Here is a 27118-nt window from a genome sequence, read left to right as displayed (position 1 = left end):
ACCACATGCATACAATGATAGTTATGGTAAAAAGACGACAAAAAAGTACATTTTTACTTGGGGCGATATTAACAGACAGCCGTCTGTCGGTTGGGCGATGGCACTGGCCCTCGATGTCGCAGTGCAACCCTCATTGTTGGCCCTTGTTGGCTTTTTTCGGCCGATGCAGCGTGTTGAATCAGTGGAGGCCATCGGTGAATGAAGTCACTCTGATACCCTTTTCCCACCAAAATGCAGGTTTTCAAAGTTGTTAACAGCGATCCATATCTTGTTCTCTAGTGGACAGCTGGTCTGCATTTTCCAGATTTTTATTTCTGTCAGTGAACATACTGTAAGCTAAAATAAACGTTGGTTTTTCCACTTAAACCAGTGCTGTGAACCTTTGAGTTCGACTGTGCGGTGGCTCTTAACTGAAGGCTCATTCAGTTTGTTTCCTTCACAGACGAGGGATTGTCCTTCATTTCCCGAACAGGAAAGACGAGTGACATGACAAAAATAAAGGGATGGAGAAACAAGTTCATAAGACGCAAAGAAACGTCTCCGTCTAACTGTGACGGTGAGTTTCGCCCGTCTTGTTGTAGCTGCGGCGTCCCTTTTATCATGCAATGGGAAATAAGAATAAGTATCGCTGCTCTAATTAAAGAGTGGATCCAGCTGAGTGCACTTGTGTCTGATTTATTTTTCCACATTGACAAATTAAAGAATCTTTGTTTTTTCTTCTCTTGAAGGATCACAAAAAAACCTATCTGCCTTCTGCAGCAACATGTTGGACGAATACTTGGAAAGCGAAGCTCAGAACATCAGTGAGCGCGCTGCTGCGTTCTCCACAAACTCTGAGGACTCGGTGGCCTACCAGCTGCCTGCGAAAAGCTCCAGCTACATCAAGACCCTGGACAGCGTCCTCAAGCGTCGAAAAGCTGCTTCCAAATTCTCCGTGGGGGGCAAGAGACCCTGCCCCCTCTCCCACAAACCCCTCCTCTACTCTGCTCTGATGTCACCGACTCCTCCTCTGACCAGCCCGCTTCACTCTGCAGCTCCAGACACACAACCAGGAGCACAGAGGTAAAGATGTGTTTGTTTGTCCTTTTTTTTTTTTTTTCTCACATTTTTATTGATTAATAGTTTGACGTATGAAATATGAAAAAAAAGCCCATGGTTATGTCCTGAGGTGAAATTTTCCAGCCTAAAGGAACATCTTTACATTGCTTTTTTGTCCAAACAACAAAGATTTTCTGTTTACTGTGATGTAAGACAAGAAAAGCAGCAAATTAAAGAAGCTTGCACCTTCAGAATTATTAATAGTTTTACCACAAACAAAAGAATTGCTAATCTAATCTATTAACAATAAAAGATGTAGCAGGATCCAGGATAATTGTGCTTTCATTTTTTAAACTTTGTTTAAAATATGACCAATAAATATACCTTCTATCAACTTAACAGAAAAAAAGTTTAAGGTAGTTTTTTTTTCAGCGAACCCAGTTTGAGTTAAAATTTCTCGACTCAGTCAGCCTCAGCGTTAAATGTTAAAATGATGTTTCTTGGCTGATGACCTGTATGTGACCGCCTTTTTACGCGGTTAGATTTCTATGAATCATCTGCATTTGTCCTTTGTTACCTTAAACCCCGTTTACAGTTTCACAGCTGTTTCCAGCTGTGTGGATTTGAAAAATGCAGTTTTTTATTGTGGTATTTTTTTCCTTGCTATCAGATGTATTTAATTCTGGAAAAACATTCACCCTTCAGCAGCTTGTATCTTTTTTGTGGTCTTAATGCTCCAATCATGTGAGCACATATAGTCATACATGTTGTCACGAATATACTTCCAATATGAATGTTGCAATATCGATTAAAAAAACAAAACAAATAAACAAAAGTGAGCTTTTGGAGAGCTCCATTTTATTTGGTGAGAGTAGCCATTTTTTCTGTTTTTCTTGTAAACATATTCTTGATTCTGCCATTGTCTTAAAAAGAAGCACATGATAAACATTTTTAAGATAAAATGGACCACAGTTACCTGCTCAGTTTATCCCGTCTCTTCAGAGCACCGACATTTCACTCAGCGCTCAGCCAGAGACCGGCAGTGAGCTTCGGGCAGAGTCCGGGGGCGTCACACAGACCCACGGGCCTCTCCAAGTTCCAGCTCAAACTGTACCAGATGGAGACTGGAGCTCTGAACGAGGGCCTGAACCCAACTCAGCTGACCGCGGACAGACTGGCCGTGGCTCTATCTGTGGTTCTGACTAAACAGGTGAGCAGCTCGCTGTGCAGGTGCACGCTCACAGGGCTCAGGTTTAAGTGTCATTTCATATTAATGATGTGGCTGCAACAGTGCTGATGTCATTTTGTTACATTTAACTCTGAAAGTAAATCTTGCTTTTGTAGCATAAAATGTATTGCTGTTTATTTATTATTTTTATTATTAGTAGTAGTATTTATTTATTTATTTTTCTAAAATTTATTTATTTTATTTTTTACATTTTTTTGATTGATTTTAATGGCTGAAATTAAAGCTGGGTTATATGGTCTAAAAATACAAATTATTTTTCCCCCTCTTAAAACCAAACTACAAATGACCCAGAAACTAAAAACAGTTTTGCTTTGATTTCTGCAATAAAAATTAATTAAATCCAAATCATCTAGTGGCAGTCACTGTTGATAATATGGCAGAAACCACAAATAAATCAATGCTGGAAAACATTACAGGGACAGTTAAGTATAAAAGCTTAAGTTTACTTCAAAAAGTAATTTTATTGTGGATTTTAGTAAGTAAGTAAAGTAGCTTTTATGTGTAGTTTTTTATTGTGTGCTTTTTTGTGGCGTTTTACATTGTATTGTTTTTTGTCTTTTATGTATCACGTTATATAATGCGCTATCATGTTTGTCTTGTGTGGGCTTTTAATTTTTTACTTTGTACATTTTTATATAATTATGTTCTTGTGCTGTGTCTTTGTTCTGATCTGCCGATGGACTGCAGACGGAAATAAGCTCTAAGCTATATCATCAAATGGGAACATTTATGTTTTAAACTGTACATGGTCCCTTTTAAATAGATAAATACAATTTAAAAAGTAACCAAAAAGACATAGTATCAAATTGCAATAAATACTGAATATGCATCCAGGTGTCTTAAAGTATTGAATCAACAGAAAAGCATATAATCCCTGATAAGTAGGACATATTGACCACTGTGTTTGGCTAATATATGCACACAAATGGACACATCACATGGAGAAAAATCACACATATTTGAAACCGTTTTGACGACTCTCCTTTCCTTGTAATCAGATGGCGCCCAACCATTCGTTGAAAAAAGCCCAGTATCCGAAGCATAAGTGCGCACAGCCTGAATGCGGTCAGGCGTTCTGCACTCTGGGCTGCGTGTGCTCCAGTCTGCAGCATCCGAACAGAGGTCCCCTCCACTGCCGTCGACCCGAGTGCATGTTTGGCTGTGCCTGCTTCAAACGCAAGATCACCAAGCAGCTGAGCGTGGAGGAGAGCGAAGAACCGATCCAACCTCATTACTGTAAGATCAATATGTTCTTTTTTTACACTTCTGCATGTCTCTATATTGTGTATGGCTGCGAATCAATTAAAGGTTTTTTATATCATTAATATTATTTTATTCACACCAATTAACAAGGAATGTAGAATTTTATTTTTAAGATCCAGTGTGTAAGATTTAAGGGGATTTAAGGGCATCATGTGGTGAGGAGTGCAGGTTTCAACCAGCTGAAACTCGTCCCGGTTAGAATTCCTTCAGTGTTCATTGTTCAGGAGGTTTTTTACCTGAGCCGAATTATCCGCAGAGGTCTTCTCCGCTCTAAACAAATGGAGCTGGGGCCGGACGCATAAACAATATGTATGCACAAAAACCTCGGGTACACCTTTCAGACACAAACTGACAAACACACTGTGTTAGCTGAGAAAGCTAAAGAGCAGATTCGAAGTAAGTTGTGTGACGGATAGCATCGTTTTTCAGATGTTTGCCTATTTTGGGCTGTTTTTGCAGGTTTGATGAGATTCTGTAAAATGTCAATCAAAGGTGCAATTATAAATAAATAAATTGAAGTTTATTTATTTATTTATTTATTTTTTACATTTTTTTTACATTTATTTCCCTGTTAGTTTGTTTCCTTTTTTTCAAATTTAATGTGTGAAGCACTTTGTAAAGTCAATTTCCACCAGAGTGAATCACTGATAGTCCAGCGCTACAATGACTGAGGTTTCTAATACAGAATTATGTGTAAATTTGGCTTTATAAACATAAGACTGCATATTTCTGCATTTCACACACAGTTTTAGTCATGAATCTACAGTTTTCTGCATCCCCAGGTGATTAAAACCATCAAAAAAACACTGTTTTTCCGTCGTGGAGGTGGCTGATGTGAAAACACAAAAGGCTCTATCTAGATCCAGTGTTTGGTTTGTCCATTCTGGGCTACTGTAGAAACATGGTGGACTCTGTGGGTGAGGACCTGCTCCCTATGTAGATATAAACGGCTCACTCTTAGGTATCAGAAACACGAGTAATCTTATTTTCAGGTGATTAAACACAAAAGAAAACATTATTTTATTATATTCCAAATCTGCCAAAATAACCCTCTAAATCCTACACACTGGACCTTTTAATGTTCAACATTTTCATCACAGACACACACAGATGATGTTTTTGTAGCTTTTGTTGGGTCACAAATCTCCGTAACTCCGACGTGTTGATGAGATGTTTTTATTCCCTCTGCAGCTGTGACTAACATGGATCATGTGGTCCAGCCTGGTCCGGGCTCTCATGCTAATAAACTGTGGAACCGCAGCGTTGACAAAGAGGATCCGGAGCCGATCTTTGCCCCAAAAATGGCCTCACTGCGGTTGCCCCCGATGAAGATCACAAAACGTGGTGTTTTACCTCTTCTAGCACCGCCGGTAAAAACTAAATCTCTGTGTTTTCAGTACAGGCTTTTTCTGTCTTTGCATTAAAAGTTTCTCATAAATGCATGGCATTGTTTAAGATTTTGCTTATTATTTATTGATACAGTATAAGAGCCATGAGTTCAGTTTTTATATTTGTATACCTTTTGTCCCTTCTTTTTTTAATCCTTTAATCACCTTTTAGTGCATAAAAATAACCAAATACAAAGTCAAAAAAGTGATGATGTTAGACTGGATGTTGGATAAAATAAGAAAGAAACAACATTAACATGAAGATACTTAAAAGAAAAACAGGTAGAAAAACTAACAAAAGACAATAAAAGCAAACAAATGGAGCATTGATAGCTTGGGTTTAGTTACATTTTGTATGATAGTTTTGCAGATTGCGTGTGACGTTATTAGTTTTTTCTGTTCACGCCTGCAAACACGCTTTTTTGAAAACCCCTTTTTCTGTTTTCCCTTCCCTCCCTCTCTTCTCGTCCCCAGCTACACGGTTGTGTTTACATTTGTATCTGTATTGTGGCATCAGTCCACCAGCATCGTGACAGAGCTGAGAATTGTTGAATATATTTTATCAAACTTTTTGCTTGTTTTGTTTTGTTTTTGCAGAGCTGTTTTTCCACTGATATGTTCTGTTAGCAGATCTAACCAGAGTGAGATATCAATTTTTTCCGTTTTTTCCAGTTCACAAGTATTGTTGTCTTGGCGATAGGGCCACAAGTAGACGTGTTATGACTTGATTTGAACACGTGTTGAGTGCATAACACGGGGGGATAACCAAATGTAATTTTGTCCATTTTTTAATTTTTCTGGTTGCAGATCCGAGAGGAGGATAAGGACCCGGTGTATAAATACTTGGAGAGTTTTATGACTTGTGCACGTGTGAGAGAGTTCAACAGCAAGCCTCCGCCTAAGCTCACCATTGAGCCCAAAATCTTAAATCCTTCTAAGCCAGCCGCTGATAACACGCCGAAAATGTACTACAGAAGTCTTCTGACTGGTAAAAAAGCAGGTAAGGAACCAAAGATGATGCAAAAGTATTCTGTTCAGCGTTTTTCTTCTCTTACTTGGATTGAATTCATGTCTGATGTCGAAGAGATTCTGCATTTTGTTGGGACACACAACCAAACTTCTCCATGTCCCACAGCAGAAAGAGCCTCTCAGGGGACGACGTCCAGTGAAAAAGAAGCGAAAAAGCAAATCGAGATCCAGTCAGCGTGTCAGTGGGACGGGGACCGCAAAAAAGTCCTGGAGGCTTTATTGCGGCGCATGAAACAGAACAAGCTGTGTCGGCGCTTCTACGTAGGACCTTACCGCGTCTGCCCGATCGCAAAGATCTTCATGCAGAAGCCCAGCGGCTCCATCGTCACCTACAGGGTGAGTCATGCGTCTGTGTGACAGAAACAAGTGATCTTAGTCCAGAATCTACTGCATAAAAACGTGGAGTTGTTCTCCAGAAAAGGCTGTGTCGTCCCTGCGCAGTCGTGGAAACGACATTTACTAATGTCCTATACTTAAAGGAGCACGTGTGTAGGATCTAGTGGCATCTAGAATCAGAATCAGGATTTGGTTTTATTGCCAAGTACATTTACATGTACAAGGAATTTATAACAGCTGTGCAAAACAATTAACATAAAGGACAGAAAAACAATAGTGAATTTAAATAGAATAAGACATAAGATAAAAAATATAGAAGCAATTTAAATATATAAAATGACAAACTGGAATATAAAGAACCCAAAATGTACGTACAAAAGGAGCAATGGAGGGATTCTACAGTTTACAGTTAGTGTCTAGTCGTGAGGATTGCAGATTGCAACCAGCTGAAACTTCTCCAATGTGCCGAACCTGAACTCCTGGTTAGATTTCCTTTATTGTTCATTGTTCAGGAGATTTTTTACCAGGAGCTAAATTTTCTGCAGAGGTCTTTTCCTCCCCAAAAACAAACGGATCAGGTAATTGAAACCGGTGAAAACAATTAAAAAAAGCAGATTCACAATAGCAGAGGGGCTGCAACTGTGGTGGTCTGTGGCAAACTTCAATGGCTCTGTCTGAAGTGTTTGGTTTGTTCGTTCTGGGCTTCTGTAGATTAAGGCTGGCAGATACAGCTAACAATGTTATCAAAATAAAAATTTTGTTTATAAGTCGAGATCGATAATTACCACGATACATGTTTAAAAACTTTATTGTTTGCTCCTCAGGTGAAAGTTGAGGAAACCAGATGGTAAATTGTGTTTTAAACTATTTTTTATTGTCAGAACATGACAACAAATACCAAACAGCAAACATTTTAATAATCTTTTTTTTCACTTAAATCTTTATTGCACATATATTTGTGACATTAACATGTCAGTTATGACAAAATAACAACGCCCCCCCCCCAAAAAAAATTAGATAAAACAGTGCATATTTATCTATCTATCTACCTATCTACCTATATATATATATATATATATATATATATATATATATATATATATATATATATATATATATATATATGTGTAGCAAATGCATATATATCTTTAAAGACCTGCACAAGAATTGATTGTTGTTGTTTGTTACGTATGTCGTCCTTTTGAGTCCTGTATAGAGTCCATTTTTTACATTTGCTCTCAAATCTTAAGTAGATCTAAAACAATTTGAATGAAAATTATGTCAGTTAACAAAAAATAGACAAAAAAAATCCTAATTCTGGTAAGCAGCATGTCAATCTGAGACATGAACGCTCCCTGTGTAAATATAAACGGCTCATTCTAAGGAAACGAGAACATAACATTTCTTATTTTCAGGTTATTATTCAATTAAGAAATCACACTTATGGTACTGTATTCCATATCTTCCAAAATATCGCCCAAAATCCTACACATTGAACCTTTAAGTACATGATAGAGTATGGATGGAGTATGTAAAAGGAAGAATAGAGAATATTAACTTTCTGGCGTATTGCTTTGTCTCGATTTATGAGTTATTTGAATGACCAGTTATGAAGAAGAGCTGCTGCAAACATGACCAGCCTCTTAATGTCTGAAGCATATTAAACAAATCTCCTGTTTTGCTTCACTCTTCCAGGTACAAATCAGTAAACCATCGAAAGTCAGTGATGTTGATGAAGATGAGTTTGATGAAAGCGATGAGGAAGAGTCTGCAACCAAAAGCTGTGATGTGGACATGGATGCAGAGGAGGAGGAAGGCGAAAATGAAGAGTCAGCGATGCCATTTGGAGTCACACCCTTTTTGAGTGGAGTGCTGCCTGCCGGCAGACTGAGAGCCAGGACCAAACCTGCTGGCTGCCAGGCGTACGGACTCATACAGGTGAGACTCGGGAGGTGCCATTTACACAGGTGTATCTCAAAAAGTTAGAATATTGAAAAAAAAAGTTAAACTTTAATACACTGTATATTCATTGCACATATATTAATATATTTCAAGCCTTTTTTTGTTTTTATTTTGATGATTATGGCCTATAGCTCATGAAAATCAGGAATTCACTATCTCAAATTATTTGAATATTTCATAGGATCATTCAAGAAATGATTTACAAAACAGAAATGTCCAACTTCTGAACTGTATGTTCATTAACACACTCAATACTTGAGCTATCTGTCGGCCATAATCATCCAAATTAAAACAGAAAGATTCTAGAAACATTAAAGTTTACATGTGATGAGTCTAGAATATATCAGATTTTCACTTTATTGAATAACTGATGGAAAATATTGAACTTATATTATAACGATTCTCATTTTCTGAGATGCACCTGTATATCACGTTTAATATGTTTTTACCTGCAGTGGAATTACACCTGGTAATTTGTGACTGATTCATGATCAAACATTCTGATTCATATACAAACTTTGATTGCATGCAAGTAATATCCGTGTATTTCCTCCTTTACAGGTAAATGGCAAATCGTACAATCAGGCCCGACTGTTGCTGGGGAACATGGGATCTCTACATCCAGCCAACCGTCTTGCAGCATTCGTCACAGGCCGACTGCATCCTCCCGGCGGCGTTTCACTGAAGAACTCTCAGAAATTAAACCCTACAAACCAAATCACCACTCCTCGTGCTCTGCGCATAAAGGCCGCTGGCACAGTCGTCCCTCCAGTTATTACTGCACGGAAAACCACGGATCTGAGGACATTAACACAACCGTCAGGTAAAAACTACTTTCTGTTCCTGGACTCCAGCACGGGCACTTAGTTTGAAAACTGATTGCTTCACAAAGGAGAGAAAAGTAATCAACTGAAGAACCCTCAAACAAAGGCACACCTGCAGCTGCTGCAGAATACCGAAATCATGCAAATAAATTAAAACCACCAACACCTAAAAGAGTATGCTCAGAAACTGTTTCCAACAGATGAATAAAACCAGGAGTCAGTTTTGGCAAGACTCCTGGTGAGTGTGGGAAGGGAGGAGTTCTTTTAATGTTAAAATTAGAAGCCCAAATCATTTCAGAAGGTACTGTTATAAACACAAATCTCAGAGGGAAGCAGTTTCACAGTTGTATTGACAATATCTTTCAACAGGGACCAGATTGTACCATGTTTTTGTGTAAAAGTGATGAAGGGGAACAACAGTTTTTCAGATTGGTTCATTATTGAGTGAGAGAGCTGCACTCGAACTATACGGGACATGTTCGTACCCTCAATTTACGTCCACTAGAAGTGCTTGTTTTTGTCACTGATTCATTTTTATTCTACGTGTATATCAACATTATGGGATCTCTACAAAGAGATCTTTTTATTAACCCTTGTATAGACATCAGTTTTCGTGTGCTGCATTTAAACACCTTTCACAAGCTATTTAAACCCTTTGAAACCTAAACAATATGGTTTACTTTCTTATGAAAAAAAAAAAGAAACTGACCAAATGGGGGAAAAAAGAAAATGAACAACCTGGAAAGAAATAAGCAAATTGTGAGAAATTAGTAAAGAGTTGTAAGAAAAAAAATGTGTTTGAAAAGGAAAGAGGGGGGCAGTTTTAAAATTATGCAAAACATATATTATAATTATATATAATGTGTTAATATCATATATTAAAATTCTATATTCAAAATTATGATATTAAACAAAATGTATACATATATTATGTTTTTTAGGTATTTTTTCTGTAATTTTCTTTTTTTTTCTTTTACCAATTTCTTACTAATTTTGGGGCCTTGTCTTGTTAATTTGCCGTGTTTTTAAACTAAATCAAACCAAACCTTGCCCATGTTTTAAAGGGTTAATAAGTAAGATATGTATGTTTAATCAGAGACAGCCCTGAAATCAGCATCAACAAATGTACCAGAATCCATTTGATAAAGAGTAGTTTTGTTGTGTTTAGAGCTGCTGTATTTTCACGTCTAACTCGTGAATTAAGGGTTTATTTCGACCAAACCAGAGCTGGTGATTGTTGGAGCGTTGGGAAAATGCACCAAAATGTGCTTGAGAGTTTAATTTCTTCATGTTGACTTTGAGTGAAGTGTTTTATAATGATAAAACTACTGTTTAACTGTTTACTCTGATGTTTGAATATATAAAAGTCAAGCAGTTATATTCCATAGGTTAAAGATTTCGGTATCTCACCTTCCTGCCCTGCATTGTTTCGTTTATTCAGCTCAGACGTTCCAGCTGGGGATCCAAAGGGATCCAAAGGTATCCATCAACATGCCACAGCGTTCACAAAACTCCGCCCTCAACCCGTTCCTCTCGGGCCCTCGCAGCTCGGTCATTCCCCTGCAGAACACCTCCAAGTCCTTGCCTGTCTCCACGTCCTCGCCTGTCTCTCTCACCGTGTCCCAGTCGCTGAAAACCCCCAGCTTCTTGGCACAGAGAGGGACCTATTCATTCAGGATCTGCCCTCCAGCTAACCAGGGCACCGGAGGCCAGAACCTGCCAGGAGTTATCCTGCCCGGGGGCTTCACCCTCATCCAGCTCCCCAGGCCTGGAGCTGATGGAGCCGCATCAGAATCTGAGAACGCCACAAACACGGCTGCTGCGGATAAAGCCCAGACACAAAAAGATGCGTTTTTAAATTTGGTCGGTTTGGACGCCCTTTCTAAAGCTAAGGACCCATCGAGCAGCGCATCAGTGGAGCCTGGACCCTCGTCTGAGCTGACGTGTGAGGAGAAGATGCCGTCAGGTGACAGTGATGAGACCGACAGCAGGAAGGTGAAGGTGGAGCCAAACCTGGACATCGCTTCAGAGGACTCAAGCTTCGACTTCTCAGACTACGGTGGAGACGAAGATGTAAGTGTGGGGAATAAGAAATGCTTTTTATAGGTAAAGCTGCAGTGTGCAGTTTTCTTTAAAAGACAAAATATGGCAGTATGAACCGAATCACAGTGTTTTTTTACAATAACTTTGGTGTAGGAAATCGCAGCGTCACTTCTATATAATCAAACCGCACTAACGAAACTCGACTTGAAGGATTAGTTTTAAGCAACCTAAAAAAGGCCCAACTAAATAAAAAGTTAAAGTTTAAGTAAACGCTGCATGTAGTGTTTTCATCCCTACCAATGAAGATTTGAAGCCGTTGCGTCGTTTTACTCCACCAGATGGCGGAGTTGCTGGTCTGCCGCTGCCTCAATCAGCTATTGTGTAACATGAAGCAGAGAAAATGTTTGAATATAGTGCACACTTAAACTGATATTGATTTTTTTAATTTTTTTTAGGTGGCTAAAATATGTTTAGCTGTGGCCCCATCCACAGCAGTACATTGTTTAGCTTCTCAGCTAGATTTTATCAAAGACATTAACAGAGCACCAAATTCAAATGCTTGTGCTTTAAGTTTATTATGATATTCTTCCCAAAAGAAGGCAACATAAAACTGCCTCCCCAGGCTTTAAACATGCATTTAATCACTGAAATGAGGTTTAAAATATAAAATGCAACAAATATCTAATCTGTTTGATTTTGATTTGATTTATTTTCAACATATAAAAAAGGAAATAGAGAAATTACTTTACGAAAGCAAAAAAAAAGGAATATTTACAGAAAATGAAAAACATAAAGCCAAAGAAATGGTCAAACACAGGATGACTTGGATTACATATTCATAAAGGAGAGAGAAGAAGTACAAACTTAATTTTAACTGTAGTTATTGCTTAATGTAATGAATGTTGTTTCTTCAGGATGACGAGGTGGACATCGAGTCCGTAGAGGAAGGGAGACAAGGACAGGCCATCAGTCAAATGAAAGAAGCCGTCAGGAGGGCGCTAAAGGATTCACGGTAATACATGTGAACATGTGTGCATGTAAATTAAATAATAGTGGGACAGTCTGGATTTGTGCATATTTTCTGCTGTTGAATACGTTTTGGCCCTTAAATGTTTTGCTCAATTTGTCTCTGCCTTCAGAGACTCCAGTGACGGTTTTGGATCAGCGAGGGAACTCGACGGACAGGTACGGCCTTTTTAACCTCATGTCATCATCTTACTTTAATTAACGTGTTTAAGTTAAATCGGTTTTATCTTGCTAACAGAGTAGCGTAAGTATTGCTTTTATTACTAATCTCCACTGTCTTGTCGTTCCAGGATCACATGGACGATTACCTCGATGATTGTAAGGATAACAGGAGGCGAAGGAACCACACGGTGCTAGAAAGGCAAAGACGCACTGAACAGCGAGCCCTGTTCGACAAACTTCAGCATGTCCTTCAGAGCGACCCCAGGGCCCCCAGACTCCGCCTTCTCTCTCTGGTCAGTTCCACATCTGCCGCAGTATTCAGTTCTGATAGGCCCCAAAATACAAGAAAACTACAAGGAAAAACATTTAATGTCCTGTCCTATATCGCTACAAGTATCCAAAAAAATGTAAATCTGATTAGCTCATGGAAAATATAAGATCCTTTTTCCAAAGAGTCACACCTCAAATCAGTAATAAAAGCTCAGATAAAACCAAAAACACAGAAATCTTTAATGTAAAATAACCCAAACTATTAGATCTTTGCCATTTTTTTACAGCTCCATCGTTTATAGCAAGAAGCTGGTGGAAAACATTGATTTTCAGGGACTTTAGATTATTGTAACTGTAGCGGACATTATTAGAAAGTTGAATTTATGCTACTCCAAGTTCATTAGTCGAATTTGCTACTTCCACACACGCATATGTAAAGGGTAATTTCTGTATGTTTCAGAAGTTGGACTGTGTTTGTCCATGTTTTTGTGTCCAAGTAACATGTTTGCATGGGATGTGTATGTGGCTCCCACACAAAATGCATGACATAAATCATTTCCCCTCTTCAATATCATGGTACGTGTGAAAAAAAGTAAAACCTGCACATTTCCTCCATGCCATAAAAGTATACAAAGGCAATGTTTCCAATAGGATCGTAAAAGTCTTCATTAAACTTTTGCAGCATAGAGTAAGTGTGCAGGCATTACTTTTTTTTACCAGGCACGCTGTTTTGTTACAGCTTTGAACCTATGTGATGTGCGTATTACTACCCTCTCTCCACTTCAATATAAGTTTTACAAGATAATCCGTTTACAGCCCAGTGTCAGCTCTTTACTGTCTTTGCTTTTTTTTTGTGTTTTAAGGCTTTAAAAGAAATCCAAAATCTTGTTGAGACCTCAAAAAAACTGGAGGAGCAGAAGAAGAGGCTGACTTTGATGCAATCTCTTTATGTGAAGCAGCTTTCTCTTCTGTCTGGTATGTACGATTTGTTGTTGCATGTTGCATTTTGTGCCAATGTATGTACTGTTTACATGAAAATCTCTTATAGAAAATTAGTTTAAGCTTGTTGTCCAGCAAAAAGGTCAAACATCTTTCACTGACGGTGACTTGGTCATGGTTAGATCATTTAATTTCTACCAAATCTACTGCCAGTCTCTACTTGATCTTATGGTGTCTCGGTGTAGAAATGTTTTAATTAACATTTTTTTAAATAGTTTTTTTAATGCCTGAATCAATATAATTGTAATGGACAGATGGGAATAATTTGACGCTTTTTTTGTCATAGTCCACGAGTAACGTGATGTTATATTCGTTTAAAGAAAACCAAAACAAAACAAAAAAGCAGTAAATGAGAGCAGGTCAAGAACACAAACCTTTAGCTGCTCGAACAGCAAATCTAGTTCAATCAGCCAAATGCAAACTTTTGGTGTCATTTATGGGCGTCTGGCTCTGCTGCTCCTCTGCTGTCTGGATCCACACACCTGCGCCGGTGCGGCGAAACCTGAATGCACTTTGCGGCGCCGTTTACTGAACGGGACATCAGCTGATCCCATGAACTATCACCTGCAGCCGGTCTGCTGCTAATTAGTGTTGCACCCACACTTATGAAGGTTATGAAATATTAACAAGAAGTCTGAACCAAAAGGGTAAACTCTTTTGGCCTCTGTCATTGTCAACAGCAGAGCATTACCTCCACTTCTGAGGTTTCTTTTAAACTGGACTTGTTGAGGTTTCTTGAAGATGTTTGGCCTCTTCTCCAAAAGGGTTTTTTCAGTTATAAAGTTGACTGGATGAGAGCTGGAGTATAAAGCCTAGGTTGACCATTAGTATGCTAATGGTCAAGGTGTCACATGAGAGTCGTCAGCTAGGAGTGTGGGGGCGTGATTGACGACACTCCAGCAGTCTTGGTGTCACATGATTTAGAGTGGCTGTGTTTGGATTTCTGCTTGAACGAATCCAGAGCTGCACTGTAGATGGGTGATAAATGGTGTCTTGGACCAACTCCTCTGTTCAGATATAGTTTTTCTAGCTTGACATAAATGGCTTCTTTAACTCCCTGTTCAAACCAACCCTTGTTTTGGCCTGTATGTGGACTTTGCGGCCTTTAAAGGAGTGTCCAGTATCCTTAAGATGCAAGTGGACCACTGAGTCCTGACCCGAAGAGTTGGCCCTCCTGTGTTGCGCCATGCCTCTATGGAGGGGTTGTTTGGTTTCTCCAATGTACAGATCCTTGCATTGGTTGCAATTTATGGCGTAGACCACATAACTCTGTTTGGGCCTGGGCGTCCTGTCTTTGGGGATGAACCAGTTTCTGTTATAAGGTGTTGGAGAATGAACGATCCTCCTGAGCTTTTCCGAGACACCACGTAGGTAATGAATAACAATGCTGTTGCGCTTGTTATTCTCTTCTCTGCTGGTGTTACGTCTCTTTGAGGTCTTATTGAAGGCCCAGTTTGGGTAACCGCACGTCTTCAGTGCTTCCCTCAGATGTTGCTGTTCCTTCTTCTTCCTTTCTGTTCTTGACCTCCTGACCTCTACGTTGGAGGGTTCTGATGATCCCGAACTTGTGCTCTAGAGGATGGTGGGAGTCAAAGACTGTTCTGTGTGTGTAGGTTTCCTGTAGATTTCAACGTTGACACTCGATATATTTTGATAATTTTGCTTTAGATTTTTCTCTGGCGACAGTTTATCATTTTGGCTGGTAAAAAAATATGCTTGGCCGGTAGATTTAACAAAAAAAAATCTACTTGGCTGCTTCATCAGCAAGTTAATTTCAGACACTGCTGTATGTAACTGCCTTTGCTGAAATTTGTGTTATGTGTGATTTTTCTTTTTTAGGGAAGTCAGAAATACTGATCAAACACAAGCTGAAGGAGATCTGCGAGAGGCAGAAAATAAGAGAGAAGAACATGAAATGGAAACCTTTCTTTTCAAATCTGCTCCAGTCCAGAGCCGCTCATCTGCAAGCCACTAACCCCCAGTCAAAGTCCACAGCCCTGTTACAGCATGACTTTGACTCCTCTCAGGCTAACGCAGTCACAAAAGCAGTCCAAGACAAGATTATGTCCCTGCTTCAGGCTAACCTGCAAAGGCTTCCTGCCAAATCCAGCATGCAGACACCCATGCCTCAAGCATTCCCCTTTCCAGTCCAGGTGAAGTTCACTTCACCCCTTCTACAAGCCAGGCAACCTCAGACAAATGTAACTCTTCCTCAGGCAAATGTAACTCCTGTTGAGGGCCGGCAGGAGAGATCTGCTGCCCCGGTCCAGGTCTATGTGCCCATTTCCCAAATGCAGAGGACAGTTTCGGCTCCCCAAACGCAGACCTCCGTCGCAGCTCCCCAAACGCAGAGCCCAGTAGCAGCTCCCCAAACAGAGAGCCCAGTAGCAGCTCCCCAAACGCAGAGCTCAGTTGTTGCTCCCCAAACTGAGAGCACACCCATGGCTTCCCAAACTGAGAGCACACCCACGGCTTCCCAAACTGAGAGCACACCCACGGTTTCCCAAACTGAGAGCACACCCACAGCCTCACAAACAGAGAGCACAGTCACATCTTCCCAACCGGAGAACACAGTCACAGTAAAACTTGCAATCGCTGCAGCCCAGGATGGAGCCCCACCTACATCCTCAATGCCAAACTCCTGGAAGCCTCCCGTTCATCCTCCACAGCCCTTTTCTCTTCCTCTGATTCGCTCCAAGACTGGCAGAATCATACTTCCCTCATCCCTGAGACCACGTAAGTTAAGGCATCCTGTTCTGGCTTTGATTTAAAGGATCAGTATGTAGGATTTAGGGGGATATATAAGTTATTTGGGTTTTCGTTACCTTAGAATGAGCGGTTCATATCAACATAGAAAGCCCGTCCTTGTCTATGGAGATGACCGTGTTGCTACAGTAGTCTGGAGCGGACAAACCAAACACTTTAATTTTTCGGTCAGCCATTGTAGTTAAAAGCACATCTGCAACAACCAGCCTCGGAAAACACTGATTTTTAATGTGAAACTTTTTTATTAAGTGTTTTTAGCAGTTTAAACCTCTCGGTCCGTTTGTTTTTTAATGAGGAAGAAACCTCTGCAGATAATTTGGCTCCCTGTAAAAACCTTCAGAATGTCTGGATCTTTATTATCAGATGAATAAAGTGAGCACACATCACGATGAAACCTTATAGTGCCTAGTTGACTTAGCTTACTTGCTCCTGCTGATTTCAACTCGGATTTTAGCTTTGGATCAATAGTTTTCAACTGACGGGACAAAGTTTGGGTGTGTTACTACTGCCACTGTGAGTGGATGATGATGAAGGTTGTGCAGCAGCAGCAACTGACAGAGTTAAAGTTGCTAGTTGTTAAAGTTGCTAGTTGTTAAAGTTGCTAGTTGCAATCTGCAATCCTCATAGCTAAATCCTACACACTGCTCCTTAAATCCCTGAGTCAAATTACCCTCATTTTTCCGTAATATTATATTCTTACATGTACATTTTCTTCTTTTCTCACAGTTGGTCATGGCTTCTATACACTCACGGTGATGGAGCCCAAGCTGAAAGGACAGGAGGGTAAGATTATTGCATCGCCGATTATTTCATCTTCTGATGCGGACTCGTCCAAGAACAAAGACAAGAGCTCCTCTGAAAATGACCACCCGAAAGATCCAGAAAGCAGTCACAATTTGGAGGACAACAAAAATGTAAAATCCTCAAACTCTAAACCAAAGCGCTCAGGTGTCAGCCCCCTGGCTGAGCTCGCCCTCCTTAACAAATCAATCTACCTGCCTTCGGTGTCTCTGCCAGCTGTGGAGGGCAGCCACGACGGGGGCACAGCGGTGGATGTAAACAAAACGCCGGCAACTGCCTGCTTGAGTGTGAAGCGAATGAAACCGGTTCCTGCTCCTGTTGAGTCTGATCAGAGCCCTCCTGTAGTCCGCCGTGGCAGAGGCAGGCCTCGAAAGAACGCTGTTACCCCCGTTACCGAGAATAAAAAGAGTACTGTGGAAGAAGACACAAGTAAAAGCGTCAGTGAAAGTGAATCATCTTTTGTGGTTGAAGAGAGTGAAAAAATAACTGTCAAGACAACAAGTAATGACTCGCCCAGAGTGGTCAGTGATACTCCAGTGCCGGTCAAACGAGGCAGAGGAAGACCTCCGAAAAACAAGTCTGCAGATCTATGGAGTCCTCCAGGTGCACGAGCAAGAAGTCCACCTAAATCTGGTGAGGTTAGCCCCATCAGATTCCCTCACCGTTACAAAAGCCCTAAAGAAGGGACGGGGGATTTATCCTCGTCCAGGCCGTTAACCCGAGGTGCTTTAGGAAAGGACTTCCCCAGCGCCAAGAAACGCTCCTGGATAGACGTGGAAAAGGAACTAGAACCGGAGATTGAATCTGAATAGTTGTCGTTATTTTCCTGTAGCTGCAAAAGCCAATGCACACAGACAGTTGACCTCAGTAAAGTCGATTTATGGTCGGGCGTTTGACACTTTGAAGATTGTCATTCGATAGAGATTAAGGAGCAGCACGACACTTTCAACTTACGCTGCGGGAAAAAAGCTTCAGTTGTCTACATTGTATTCAGAGACCCAATGCATATTTTTAAAGTCTATTTCTGTTGTATTTATGGAAGCATAATCTGCACAGACGGCTGTTTAAAATGACACAAATATCCTGCTCAAATAGTCATTTGTTTATGGCGGCCCAAAACGATATCAACAGCTGGCCTACATAGTCTTTTTTATTTTTGGAGCTGGACCGTTAAATAGGTGCACTGTTTGCATATACTGTTTGGTTTTTCATTGAAACACACTGCACACACAGCACAGAGCGCACTATAATAATACCAATATATGCAAACACTGTTAATTTCTCCCCGTGGAGCTGGTGTAAAAAATATGTAGGTTCAGTAAATATTTGCTGTCAGTCGCACTGTTGAAAGCAGTTTGACCGGCCACTGTCCTCTCAGCTCTGCAGGAGCTGCTGCTGACAGTCGGCTGCTTCTGCGGACAGTGACACTTAACAAAGGTCAGAGTCGCTCTGGATTGAAAACTGTATCCTTGACAACAGTAGTAACGCTACCTATCACACTGTGTGACAATGTATCACGTCTGCAATGTAACAAAATTCTGCAGATGCAGGACATGAAATCAAAGTGTCAAACGCCCAACCATAAATGAGGCTTTAGTCTCAGAGCTGGATGCTGCTCTTTTCTGTGTTCGCACAAATCTCAGTGGACTTTTTCATACTGTAGAGAGAAGCTGTTTTTGGTACAAAGATTATAAGAAAAAGCATTAATTGACCTGCTGACGGTATGAATGACATTAATGCTAACTCCCTCATTTAGTGTTGATGTGACTTTTTCTGAAATGAATTCCTGATGCCTACATTCATGTTTATACTGAGATTTATTCAAATCATGTGTTTTTTCAAAGTCATGTATTACTGATCTGTTTTATGCAAATGAAAATAAAACTCTACAGACTACATAACTTAATTTCGTTAAGCCTTACAGTGTCAGTTGAATCTCTAACGTAATTAGGATCCAACAGTGCACTGCTTCATTAACTCTAACTGTTAACGTATGTCTTTCAGTTTTTATGGACAGGTAGTTTGATGCATATCCGTTTTGTAATTTTCCATTATTAACTCAGTGAAAATAATCTGTAGTAGCACTTTAGGTTTTTTTTGGTAGAAACCACCCATGATGTCTGTCTTTGCTGTAGTAGCATTAGTGTGTTCTGGGGAGTTAGCTCTGTTACGTGTATTTAAACCTGATGTCTCACAAGCAATCGAGATAAAAGCTATTAGCCATATATTGTATCTATGAGAATAACCTGTAAATATTGTATTTCTTTTCTTTTTTTTTAATCGCAGTACATTTTCTTTGTGGGTGTGATTTTGAAACACTGGTCGTCTGTTTGCTTCAGTTGGATTAAAAATGTGAAAAACGTGGCCTTTAAAATCAATAAAAACTATATGCATTTACTGTGAAACTCTCCAGTCACTCAAAAACTGACGTTTTGTATCAGTTTCATGTTTTTGAGATGCAGAATTTAGCTGGTTTTGTGTAAGTGGAAATTATTTGTCTAGAAGGAAGAAAACTTGTAACTTAAAATGAATTAACCATTATTTTATTTATTATTTTTAGACAAAATTGGAAGTTGTCTGTGAAGTTGACTGATTATTTCATGTAGTATTTCATACCCACAATGCAACATTAGGGACCTTTCATTTGGACAAAACACACTCAGTATAACATAGTGGATTATTGTTGTTATATTATCATAGCATCACATCACAGTAACCCATCTCAACTGACAGACGGCTGTTAAAGCAGACGTGTCTGCTGTGATAGATTACTTCCTTTAGCCGGTTTGAAGTATTTCCCTACATATGGAAATGAGGGTTAGTGAATGTGATGAAGAGCATCACAGAAATGTAGTAAACTTTTATCAGAATGAGCTCCCCAACTTATTTTAATATCGTACGCACATACAAGGAATTTGAGTTCAGTCTGATGCTTTCGATGTTACAAAAAAAGGAGACAGCTAAAAACAAGGAAAAAGTCTCACTATCAGTCTGCACAAGGTGAACATGAACACTTGAATACTATAAATATATACATATACATATATATATTTATATATATATATATACTCTAAATTCTCTAAACTCTACTCTTGGCATCTGAATATCAGTCACCCAAAATTTAAAAAGTACCTGTAAATTACTTTAACTTTAGCAAATTTGCATATGCAAGAACAAACGGACCATTATGAATATAAAAGAGAAGTGTTATCGTCCAATCAGCGGCAGCCAAACAAAACACCCAAACATCCGGCCTGCAGCTTTAACGCTGCCCACCGGTCTCTCTCTCTCTCTGTAATCCTATTAAATCAATTAGGTACAACAACAACAAAAGCAATCATTGATGTAATCATGGGACTGGTGCAGGTTGAGATTAGTGTAATGATGTCATGCAGGCAAACAGCTGAGCAGCGTGTTTCCCTCCTCCTCTTCCTCCTCCTCCTCTTCCTCCTTCATCAGTCCAGGAGTGTCGTGAAGCTGCAGGAGAAGCAGCTTGATTTGAAGCGACAGCAGCTCTGTAAACAGTAAACCCACTCAAGAGATTAGCGTCCACATGTCCCGGCAGCAGGGACACTGTCCTGCTCAGTAAACCTCTCCAGTGTGGGAGGATCATCACATTACAGCCTCCTCCTCCTCCTCCTCCTCCTCCTCCTCCTGCAGCTCCTGCACGCTCACTCTGCTGCTGCGTGTCTCAGCGCAGCTCCTCTCCGAGCTGCAGACAAAATGCCAGCCGATGGATTCACCATTAAAAGTCGCATCAGGAATTTGCTGCGATCTCCGTCAACAAAGCACAAGAGAAACAGGAAGGAGAGTCTCTCAAGCAAGGTATTTATTTATTTAAAGACATAAATATCCCTCTTTTAAACGCACAGCAGGTTAAATGCTGCAGCCTGACCTCCTTATTGTAGTTTAATAGATGGAAATCAGCGATTATTAATGCAAACATGCAGAAAATACATGTACAAAACTACCACTGCAGCTGTAAAGTCACTATAAATTGCCACAATAGAGATAAAGTTACCACTGTGTAATAAACAATGTTAGGATGGTTACTTTTGAAATGTAACAGATTACAGAGTTATCCTGTTAAAAATCCAACTAATGTAACTTTTTTAATGACTTCATCAAAGAAATGTAATTCATTTAATTTAACATTTAATACATTTTATATTTTCGAAAGGGCAGTAATGTTGAAAAGTCCCAAAAACCCAAATTTAAACCAGCAATGTAAACCTTTTATTTAGATAAAAAGCAAAATAAAAGTTTGTTTAAAGTTCCTCAATATAATAAAGAATTAAGAATATTGTACGAACTTTCCCACCCAGCAAAAAAGAGGAATATTGATGTAATGCTGATTTAAAACAGTTTCAAAAGTTTATTACTACAACTTTTTGTAATCAACAGCAAAAAAATGCAATGTCATGATTGGATATATTATACTCTGAAAAAATATAACTTTTAACCAAAAACACATAAAGCCTTTGTAATCACAAACATTTTGATTTGTAACTGTAATTTAAGTTTGTTTTTATTCTGTATTTTATTACAAAACTCTAGTTACTCCCCAATACTGCTAATAAGGCACCCTTTATAAAGAGTGTACAAGTTTCAATAAATTAGTTTATATATGTTAATTAATAATTTACTTATGTTTCATACATTATAGATTTGAGCCAAATACTCAGATGAAACAAATATCCTTCACAGGCGATGTACTTTTTATGAGTAATAGGTGTCAATATCCATATCTTTGATGGACTTTTCCTACCCGGCTGTATTTATTGTTGCGCTCTTGTGATCAAAAATGATCTAAAGCTCAGTTCTGAGATTGCAAATATGTCAGTAAGTAGTTTTTTAATACATAATAAATATCAGCTTTTGATGAACCTCTGTCAATTTCAGGTATAAAATAACAACTTCTGATTATATCATGTCCACCTCCAGTTCAAACTCCCGAATAATCTCTGCCCATCGAGAATACAGATACAGATAAGTGAGCTGGTTGGACAGATACAGATAACCGTTTACTCGCTCCCTAACAGAGTCGTTACAAACCATTAATGATAACAACTTCTGGGAGGACACTTTATAAAAAAATAACATCTGAGTGGTTGGACTGTTTGGATTGAAAATGTATTTATAAGGCGAACAATTAGGCTTGTAATTAACTAGCATAATTGCAATATTACAAAACAGAAAGTCAAAACAGCAGCAAAATGGATTTTTCACAACCTGGAAACCCAAAATTTGTTTAAATAAATGGTTTAATACTTATCTATTAGGATTTGCAATTTACTAACATGTTAAAGTTTGTTAGTTTATTCACTAACAGGAGCCATGCACAACACAACTGTTCGGCCAGAGTTAGCTGTGTAACGAATGTGCAGCTGGGCAGGAAAATATTAAAATACAATACTGTCGAATACAGAGAGCAGAGAGTGCAAAGAATTCAAATCAAATTAATGTGGATGCAAAACAGTTGCAAATTTACAAACAGTGCATTAGACACACACACACACACACACATATATATATATATTTGAAATTTAATTTAATTTAATTTTAAAGCTGGTTTCAGCTAAGAATAAATAGTGTTTTATTAGAAAGTGATACTCAGAAAAATAAAATACTATGAATATATGACTGCAACTACAAATCTTAAGCTTGCAATATTTTTATTGTTCTTTGTATTATTTGCTGTTATAATTTAATATGTGTTAGTAGGACATCGTGGACTCTCGTCCATTCATGTGACTCCAGACTAATCAATGACAGCTGCTTCTTAAATCCGAACACAGACAGACGAAATGACTCGCCGAGCCTTCTGTCACATCTTCTGTTGAGGTCAAACTTGATCTTTTACGTCTGTTGATTTACATCTAAAGGTGAAAAAGAGGGGCGAGAATCACACAAACTTTATACTAATTACTTTTTGGTGGCTGAAAGTCTCTGTGACCCCGTCCGTCATTTTCTCACGAACTCGATATCTCAACGTCGAGGTCACTGTGACCTCACAAAATGAGCATTTGGCCATAATTCAAGAATTCAAACGCTAATTATGACAAAATGTCATACAAATGTCTAAAAGGCAAGGTCGAAAGGTCAAAGGTCAACTTCACTGTGGGTCATAGTCTAGTTGACTAATAACTGCAGCGGTTTGGACAAAGACACTTTTGATAATACAAAAGCTCACCAGAAGCTTTCATTTGATAAATATCTATAACTGATTTTTGCCCAAAATGTCCCTTTTGTCCCACGAACTCTCACCCCTTGGGATAGTAATTATATTATTTATAATATATTTTTGAGGAAAATACCCTCCAGTACAATTTCTTCAATACAAGACCCAGAAAACACAACAGACAGAGCACGAATCCAAAGTTTCTGTGCAGGCGTGCACTACCAAATAAATCTGTCTTATTTTAGATTTGGACACTGTCACAAGTTACATTCCTGAGAGATTGTTGTTTTTGTATCTTATGTGAAAGTCAGTGTTTTGGAGACATAACAGAGCTCGTTTAACCCTTTGAAACCAGAGCAAACTGGCTTGATTTCTCTCAGAAACATTAGAAGAAGGTGATGAGCAACTTAACAAGAAATGGCCCAGAATTTGCAAGAAATTAGTAAACAGTTACAAGAAAATTACCTGAAAATAAGTGAAAAAAAAGAAAAGTAAAACAAAACAAACAAGAAAATTACCTAAGAGAAATTTCCTTGTCATCTTTTATTTGCAGGGCATTTCTTGCCAAGTTGCTCATCATGCTTTTTACCATCTTTACCAAGAAATCAAACCTATTTTCTTAGGTGTTAGAGGTGTAAATTCTTGTGAAAAGCATCTGCACGCAGCACAAAAAAACTGATGCTGATCCAGGTGTTGGAGGGTAAAATTGATCTGAACTAAAGTGACCTTACTTGAGCTTCCTCCTCACATGTTGTAAACAAACAAATCTATTTCTGTCCTTGATTCGTTGAAGGTTCTGCTTGAGTTCGGCGTTTATCCTCCTTCAACCAATTTATTTCTGATTAAATCCCTTCTTTGTGTCTCTCCAGGTGACGTTGGAGAAAGTTTTAGGAATCACCGCTCTAGGAAACAGTGGTCTGGCCTGCGACCCCCGATCTGGACTAGTCGCCTATCCTGCAGGGTAAGAAGAGAGACGGAGAGTGTGTCTGCATCCTTATCACACACATCTAACCTTATCAGCAGTCCACATTTCTTTATCATATCTACCTCACGCAGACGTTAAGTGTGCAGATTTCTGTGTGTGTGTTATCTCTGCACTATCTCAGAGGACGTGAGGCGGAGCGCTCTGTGGGCTTTTCTCATCAGAGAAACTCCAAAGCCTCTTTTCATCCTCTCCTCGGGGATGCGTCTTTGCCTCTCATGGATGTAAAGAGCGTTGTGTAGCATTATTAATTCTGTGCGAGCAGTGGCGCTGGCTGTGTTAACGTGCTCGGTGCAGAAAAAGAGAAATGTGAGCTGCAGGTTGGCGATGCTCGGGGGCCTCGGAGCGGCTGAACCACCAGGGTGACTGTAAAAACAAGCACACTGGGTGCCGCTGGGCTGTAACAGAAACACTGAGCCTCTTTTGTGTTCTCAAATCTTCTGATAAAGCTGTATTAATACTAAGAAGGTCAATGGCTGTTTACAGCGTTGTGGAGTTTGTGTGAGAAAGTGGCGTCCTTGTGCGTGCGCGGGCATTTCTGTGCCCATACGTGGGCATGTGTGTTCTTCTGGCTGTCATTTTAGCAAGCTTTAAATGTCCCAAATTGTGCACAATCTGGCAATCCACCTGCCGTCTTAGTTTAAATCTGCACAAGCTGTGTGGTACCAGGAATGCGGTTTCCTGGCACGCAGCTGAAGGCCTGGCAGCTCTTGAACAGGTGCTTCCAAACAGGTTGTGAAGAGGAAGTTTTATTAGCAGGAGGAAACAATATGGTTATGGCTGTATCATTTGAATATGGAGAAGAAAGAGTACATTTAACGTGTGTGAATCACAGAGGGTGGGCAAAATAACAACCACTTCATGAAGCAAGGTGGGACTTTAAAGTATTAACATCAACTGTGCTGCTTTCAGTGCTGATGAAACAGCAAAATGTTCATTTAAAGGTCCACTGTGTAGAAATTAGGGGATATATAGTGGGATAAATTCAATATGATGTAATAAGTATGTTTTCCTCAGTGTATAATCATCAGAAAATAAGAAAAATTGTGTTTTCGTTACTGTAGAATGAGGCATAAATATCTCCATAGGGAGTGGACCCTCGTCCATGGAGATGGCCATGTTGCACCGCCATGTTTCTACAGCAGCCTACGAAGGACAAACTAAACACTGGCTCTGGATAGCTCCAGTTTGAAATGTTTAATACTTTATTCAGTGTTTTTACCGGTTTTAATCCCTTTGTTTTGGAAAGGAAGAGACCTCTATGGAAAAAATCCCAAACGTCTGCATCTGAGAAAAAAGGCTTTATTTTGTATTTATTCCCAAACTGATTTTTTTGAGAAAACATGCCATAGGAGGGCATGTTTTGCTTTTAAAAATTGTGATTGTTTCCCCTCTTTTTTATTATCAATAGAATATATTTTTTAATTTTTAACATTTTTTTGTTATTTTTTTCTTAACCGTGGGTTTGAAAGGCATGTTTTCTTGAACAAAAGTTTTTTTGCAATGTTTTTTATTTTCAATTTTTTTTTTTTTTTTACAGTGAACTGAAAAAAATCGTTGTGATTTTCTTTCTGGGTTTTCTTTTCTTTCTTCTTTTAAAGGAAACTGGTTTGGGAGGCTTTTTTTTTAATAAAAAAAAATTACACTGCTCATCATAGCCAGAAACAGAAATTACTGTGCCCAAATTATTATGGCAAAGGTTTTCTGAATCCCGTATTTTTGAAAAAAATATATGGGGAAGCGGGTAAGAACAAAAATTAGGGTCCTTGAAAAGTTATGATAAAGTTTTGAATTTATGTCCATGAAAATGTAGGAGAATGGTGCCTCCGTGATTGTGAGTGAAGGTACTTCAGTAGAAACACTGATACAAAGGTAGGTCAGTGTTTCCAGCTGTGGTTATGATGACAAAACTTTATTTCTTGCTTTCCGCAAAGATTCATTTTATATTTCAGATTTAAAAAAGTTATTTTGACATTTTAGACACCTAGAAGACTGACTTTCGTGTCTGTGCGATAAATGTCAAGCTAGCGCCAGAAGCCGGTTAGCTTAATTTAGCTTAGCTAAAAGACTGTAAACGGAGGGGAAACGGCTAACGTTAGCTCGACGCTGTTCAAAAATAAATAATTTACTACCACTACCCAATTTACCAGCAGCTCTAAACCAAGCTCAGAAATTAACTCGTCATGTTTGGCGAATTTATACAGAGTCAGGGGAGCGGTTTTGTCCCGGGTTTCATGTCTGTATGCTAGCTAGCGTTAAGCTAACGGTGTTACGGTCGAAGAGGTGACCGTGTTATCTGGTGACTCACTCGGGGTCCTTGAACGTGTTCATCCTTGTAACTTCTGTTCATCGTTGGCGTGGACAATAAACACAAATGAGTACGTATATAAAATGCATTTAGATAAAATGAAAGACTTTTACGAGGACAACTTCACCTTCTGCTTGTGTTTTAATTATCCGCCCTTATTGCAGCAACACCACTCAGTTCTGCGCTAATGTTATTGTAGACATTACACATGGCGGACTCTGTGGGCTCGTTTCATGGTCGCGATTCATAGTTTCCGGCTGGTTGTCCATTAAAGAACACGCAGTTTAAATATTACATCCATTTTACGCCACCATACCTCCTAAAATGCTACACACTGAACCATTTCAACAGGTATCTTGTAGTGATGGGAATCACCTGAGGCCCCACATTAACATATTACCTCATATCACCATATGTAAGTCACTTACTCAATCTGCCATTTCAGACATGTTGTAACGTGCCGATTATTGTCATAATGTGCATTTTGACAT

The 27118-nt window shown here is 39.2% G+C and overlaps 2 protein-coding genes across 6 annotated transcripts in view; both read left to right on the top strand.

Annotated features, from left to right (window-relative positions):
• Nucleotides 1-19554, top strand: part of mgab (MAX dimerization protein MGA b) — a 28233-nt gene extending 8679 nt beyond the window's left edge. For 2 of the 3 annotated variants that reach the window (XM_088089490.1, XM_088089488.1), the window contains exons 7-22: nucleotides 443-556; nucleotides 729-1062; nucleotides 2041-2248; nucleotides 3286-3523; nucleotides 4742-4920; nucleotides 5746-5938; nucleotides 6074-6303; nucleotides 7999-8241; nucleotides 8827-9088; nucleotides 10531-11162; nucleotides 12047-12144; nucleotides 12272-12317; nucleotides 12449-12613; nucleotides 13454-13565; nucleotides 15429-16325; nucleotides 17082-19554. In XM_088089490.1, the coding sequence (XP_087945616.1) occupies nucleotides 443-556; nucleotides 729-1062; nucleotides 2041-2248; nucleotides 3286-3523; nucleotides 4742-4920; nucleotides 5746-5938; nucleotides 6074-6303; nucleotides 7999-8241; nucleotides 8827-9088; nucleotides 10531-11162; nucleotides 12047-12144; nucleotides 12272-12317; nucleotides 12449-12613; nucleotides 13454-13565; nucleotides 15429-16325; nucleotides 17082-17968 (4838 nt within the window). In that variant the 3' untranslated portion in view covers nucleotides 17969-19554. The remainder of the gene's footprint in view (nucleotides 1-442; nucleotides 557-728; nucleotides 1063-2040; nucleotides 2249-3285; nucleotides 3524-4741; nucleotides 4921-5745; nucleotides 5939-6073; nucleotides 6304-7998; nucleotides 8242-8826; nucleotides 9089-10530; nucleotides 11163-12046; nucleotides 12145-12271; nucleotides 12318-12448; nucleotides 12614-13453; nucleotides 13566-15428; nucleotides 16326-17081) is intronic. The other variant, XM_088089489.1, reaches the window with a different exon arrangement.
• A 1141-nt stretch (nucleotides 19555-20695) lies between these two features.
• LOC121955475 (mitogen-activated protein kinase-binding protein 1-like) overlaps nucleotides 20696-27118 on the top strand; it is a 43575-nt gene continuing 37152 nt past the window's right edge. For all 3 annotated transcript variants that reach the window (XM_088089373.1, XM_088089374.1, XM_042503450.2), the window contains exons 1-2: nucleotides 20696-20981; nucleotides 24207-24298. In XM_088089373.1, coding sequence (XP_087945499.1) covers nucleotides 20880-20981; nucleotides 24207-24298 — 194 coding nt within the window. In that variant the 5' untranslated portion in view covers nucleotides 20696-20879. The remainder of the gene's footprint in view (nucleotides 20982-24206; nucleotides 24299-27118) is intronic.

Source organism: Plectropomus leopardus, chromosome 16 (genome assembly GCF_026936395.1).
Source record: "Plectropomus leopardus strain MGB_pleo_1.0 chromosome 16, ASM2693639v1, whole genome shotgun sequence".
NCBI lineage: Eukaryota > Metazoa > Chordata > Actinopteri > Perciformes > Serranidae > Plectropomus > Plectropomus leopardus.
Note: the sequence above shows the minus strand (reverse complement) of the source record. Positions and strands in the feature narration are given on the sequence as shown.